Consider the following 4,859-nt stretch of genomic DNA (forward strand, 5'->3'; position numbering starts at 1 on the left):
TTTATAAAGATACGCACGGTAAATACTAGAAAAACTAATCGACAATTTTTTTTGGATCTTTTTTTTTTGTGTTGAACTAGGAAATATGTATAAAAGCAATGCTTATAACGGTAAAGAATTTGTTATGTTTATGCTAGCTATATATATATATTAATTAATTGTCTTAGTTTCATTTTGTCATTGTTATTTGAAATTGTCCTGGAGAAAAAAAAAATTGAACGTAAAAAGGTCTTGTGATTAAGTTCGTACTCGGCTCTATTACGCAGAGGATCGGCTCTGGTTGGTCAAAATTGTTATACAAAATAAGCAGGACAAATACGGCTTGGCTTGGGCCGCTTGGCCAATCCGACTACGGAAAACCACTGTGCTAGTGTGCTACCTCATCGTCATCTACACGTGTCAGGATTGCAGTTAGGCGGTTTGGGATTATTGCTTCCTGGCCCTCATCTACCTCCTTTCTAAGTATATATATATATATCGATATAATACAAACTTAAATCCAAGGAATTCCTTTTCTTTTTCGTTTTTTTTATCGTCGCGATAGAGAAATTTCTTGGACTCTCGAGGTAAGACTTTATTTCCTTAATTGATCCTAGTATGCAGTCTTTCTTCGATTTAGTCGGATATTGATAATTCAGAGGTTTGGATTTGTAAGCTAATCGATTCGATCCCGTTGATACATTAATTCGATGTAGTCTAGATCTCATCAAATACTCTTGCTTGTATTTGTTTGCTCAGCGGTTGATAGATAGATTGATTGATATATATATATATATATATATCCTGTTAAGCGAATCGATTTGATCCTGTTGATATATTAATTCGATGTGGTTTTGGCTTTTGATCATCTCGGATTTTCTAGGGAAATTCGTGTCTAGATCTCATCACATACTCTTGATTGTATTTGTTTGATATATATATATATATACTGTTAAGAGATTTCTTGGATTTTTTTAGGGTTAGGTTCCTTTTTTTGGAAGGACGAATTCAGATGCGTTGTCAATCAGCAGATAGAGGCATTTTTTATTTTACCCGTACTAATTAAAACCATCTATTTAGTTATTTTGTTATCCGACCCATGTCAATTTCACAGTTCATAATGTATGGGCAAATCAATGAATCTGAAACCTAGAGCTTACCGATGAGTACCCTCGTAACTGGGTCAGGTTGTTCGTTGCCACGGGGAAGATAACAAAGAAGAGTGGAAGGAGAATTTTCACTTATCACATGGAATCCAGTTTATAGGAGTTGCTTGTTGTATACAACCATAATCAGAGACGGTCTTGGTTTTTCTTTGATTCTAGCTTTCTTTTCTCTGGATGTTTTTTTCACGGTATCCTATCAGATAGTGTTTCTTTTTATGTGCATAGTTTCTAGACTACCTCGCATCCATTAGGGCTACTGTTTCTGGGTTGATTGTATCAACTTGTAAAACTAGTTTCTAATTAATTGTATCTGTCTGATTGCAGTTAGATTTTATAATCTGAATTAGCAATGGACTTTCTTGCGTTTTGATGTTGATTTTAGTCCAAGGATTGGGACACATGGTTTGGTCAGTTATTCCTGCTATTTTTTGTTTGCTTGATTCCCTCTTTATATGTGTCTGCATGAACCTTTAATTTCATAGGTAGTTTTGAAATCATACATAGAGAGACAGGTGAGTTGAAAGATCGTTTGAATTGTGCAGATTTTGCTGCAACAACCATCATGAACCAACAAGTAGCAACTGGAGCTTGCATGAATGAAGGTGCTGGTGCAAAGCATATGAGTTATTTAACAAGTAGGAATCAATCTGACACTTCAGACGAGGTATGTAGTAGTTGTTAATCATGTCTAGGTTTCATCGTATGCACTTGTCTGTACTTATTGGCTCTGCAGTTCATCTACCGAGTGAACCGCATTTCAGATTTTTTAAGACTACTTATTTTCTTGAGTCTTAAAACTCATCCGCAGGAGGTAGCAATGAGTTGCATTGTGGCAGACTTGTTTGCTTCGCTACAATTCGGAAAGCTGGACGACATCCGCCCCTTAGAAGAAGTTAAACATAGAGATAAATTTGAAGATTCAACTGGAACTGGTTCGGGTGACGGTGCTGGTGTGGAGGATGCGAGTTGTCTAACAAACAAGGAAGCCCATTATATTTGGACTTCAGACGAGGTATGTAGTATAGTTGTTAATCATGTCTAGGTTTCATCGTATGCAATTGTCTGTACATATTGGCTCTGCAGTTCATCTACCGATTGAATTGCATTTCAATTTTTTAAGACTACTTTTTTTTTTGAGTCTTAAAACTCATCCGCAGGAGGTAGCAATGAGTTGCGTTGTGGCAGACTTGTTTGCTTCGCTACAATTCGGAAAGCTGGACGATATCTGCGCCGGAGAAGAAGGTAAAAGTAGAGATAAATTTGTAGATTCAACTGGAACTGGTTTGGGTGACGGTGCTGGTGTGGAGGATGCGAGTTGTCTAACAAACAAGGAAGCCCGTTATATTTGGACTTCAGACAAGGTATGGTAGTTAATCACGCCTGTGTTTCAACTTTGTGTTTGCTACATACCCCCCAAAACTTGCCCCCAAGTCTTTCCCCCATGATGTGTCGTCACCTCTTTTCTCCCTTGAGCAAACAGGGGGAGTCCATTGTCATTGAAATGAACCACGATGACATGTCGTGGGGGTAAGATTTGGGGGCAACATTTATTTATTTTTTTGGGGGGGAGTGGGGGGCATGAAGCATTTTCCTATGTTATTCTGCAGCGTGATGATGGACCATACGACTCGGATGATTTGTCGAGTGAGGAGCATAAAGGTACTGAAGGGACAGATGAGCTTTATGAGTTTCTAGCACGAAATGGGGAAAAGCACAATGGTCAATATATACCATTTCGTGAAATAGAGTATGGTAACTATCATGATTATGATATCTCTAAACACCCTAGTTATTATCATCTCAAATACTAAGTAGTAAAACCTCGTGTTCTTCTAGACTTGAAATAGTACATCAGTTGAAATATGTCTCGAGTATCATATTAGTTCTTTGACTAAAGCTTTGTAAGACCGTCAGGTTGGTTCATATTATTCTACCACCACTTTTTTGTTCTCCCTGTTCAGCACTGATGAACTGTTTTTACCATCTTCATCTGTTCCATGTAACTAGGGGAGAATTCCTATTCCTGATTTTTTAGTTTCTATATTGAAGCGATTATCACCAGACAAAATGAACCCACTTTGACTTAGAAAATTGCTGATTTTTGAGTTTCTATGTTGAAGCAATTATCATGGAATGAAATGTACCCACTTCGACTTCGGGAAAATACTTGTGATTTATCCACGAAGCAAACAAGTAGAGTTTACAGTAGCAAATTGCTACTAGCAATGCAGCGTAGTTATTGGAGGAGGATAAATGTTACAGCAACTGATTGGAATGGTGCGAGGCTGTGAGCACAATAATGCAGCATGCCATCACCGCAACAGCAAGCTGATTAGAGGTGCACATGGGTCGGGCGGGTCGGGTTTTAGCTAATACCAACCCCGCACCTACAAACTATGGGTTTTTAATTTCATAACCAATCCCGCATCCACAAGCACGGGGCGGGTTTTTTGACCCGAAACCTGCCCGTTATGGGTCGGTCGCGGGTTCGGGTTTATACCCGCTAAAACCCGTTTCAAGGGTGAATTTTCTAGTACTAGTAGGAAAGTCTCGTTCTTATAATTTGATAGCTAAACACTGACTTAGTAGTTGAGGATAATAAGGGTGAATTTTCTAGTACTAGTAGAAAAGTCTCGTTCTTATAATTTGATAGCTAAACACTGACTTAATAGTTGAGGATAATATGCTAGTGTCTCTTTAACCAACATATGAATCGGTATAGTAATAACTTAACACTACAGACACAAAGAGAATGTGCGAAGCAAACAGGGGATTGTTTTTCTCATTCCTTAAATTTCTGTTATAGTCTACGAGCCCCAGTGGGGTATTTATATAGTTAGAGTATAGGGGATAAATATCACCCCATACAGATGTACATCAACATGTTAATGACACATATGCACTATGTGTCAATTGTGTATTAAAGTTGTGGGGCCCACATAAATGTGATCAGCCACACATCTATAGCGGACAATCTATAACACTCCCCTTGGATGACCACCATTTAAGATTGTAGCATCATTGTTGGTAAAACTCGATGAGACAAAATCCGATCAAAATTCATTTCCTCGTCAGAACCTTGCCAGAAAATCCAACTAAAGTGAAAAACTTGTACGCTAGCGTCAGGAAAAACCACTTCGGACAAAAAACTGAGCCACATAATACGTGTGATTATCCGACAACCGCACCCTGGAAACTCTCTATGGATATACATTTCTTTAAAGTATGATCATCGTTCTAAGATTATTATCTCATTAAAAACCTCGTCAGGAAAATCCAGAGGGACAAAACCTGGACGTAGGAAAACATGAGTTCTCAGAATAGTAATAAACCCGCAGATGTTGTCTCGTTAAAACCTTGTCCGGGAAAACCTATAGGGAAAAAACCAGGACAAAGGAAAAAGAGTACAACATTTATGACTGCGGATAACGGTGGACTCGCATGCCTCATTAAAACCTTGACAAGAAAAATCCAGTGGGACAAAACCTAGAGTAAGGAAAAAGAGTACACGACGTAATGTCCAACATACCCAGTATCCATAGTCTTTTGTGGCGTTACTCCCCCTGATGAGTAGGTGTCTTAGGTGATCATTATGTTCGATAATATTGCATAAATCACGAGCCATCTTCTAATGACTTTAGCAGCTTCCTTTAGTTGAAAAACTTGGTCCGATCTCCCTTGTGCAATATCTTAATGATCTTCTAGTTGTGCCAG

General features: G+C 38.4%; 1 protein-coding gene across 3 annotated transcripts; it reads left to right on the forward strand.

Annotated features, from left to right (window-relative positions):
- The first annotated feature begins 492 nt into the window (after positions 1-492).
- LOC113301564 lies at positions 493-3,186 on the forward strand. Of its 3 annotated transcripts, none has more exons than XM_026550337.1 (6): positions 493-566; positions 1,470-1,552; positions 1,688-1,809; positions 1,954-2,157; positions 2,303-2,506; positions 2,753-3,186. In XM_026550337.1, exons 3-6 carry the CDS (start codon positions 1,708-1,710, stop codon positions 2,954-2,956), a joined length of 714 nt encoding a protein of 237 aa, XP_026406122.1. In that variant the 5' UTR covers positions 493-566; positions 1,470-1,552; positions 1,688-1,707; the 3' UTR covers positions 2,957-3,186. The 3 variants fall into 3 exon arrangements, with proteins under 3 accessions (XP_026406122.1, XP_026406124.1, XP_026406123.1); XM_026550338.1 differs by lacking the exon at positions 493-566 and adding an exon at positions 904-1,333; XM_026550339.1 differs by lacking the exon at positions 1,470-1,552 and having other exon boundaries at positions 501-566.
- The last annotated feature ends 1,673 nt before the right edge of the window (positions 3,187-4,859 follow it).

This window comes from Papaver somniferum, chromosome 8, assembly GCF_003573695.1.
Source record: "Papaver somniferum cultivar HN1 chromosome 8, ASM357369v1, whole genome shotgun sequence".
In the NCBI taxonomy this organism is placed as follows: Eukaryota; Viridiplantae; Streptophyta; class Magnoliopsida; order Ranunculales; family Papaveraceae; genus Papaver; species Papaver somniferum.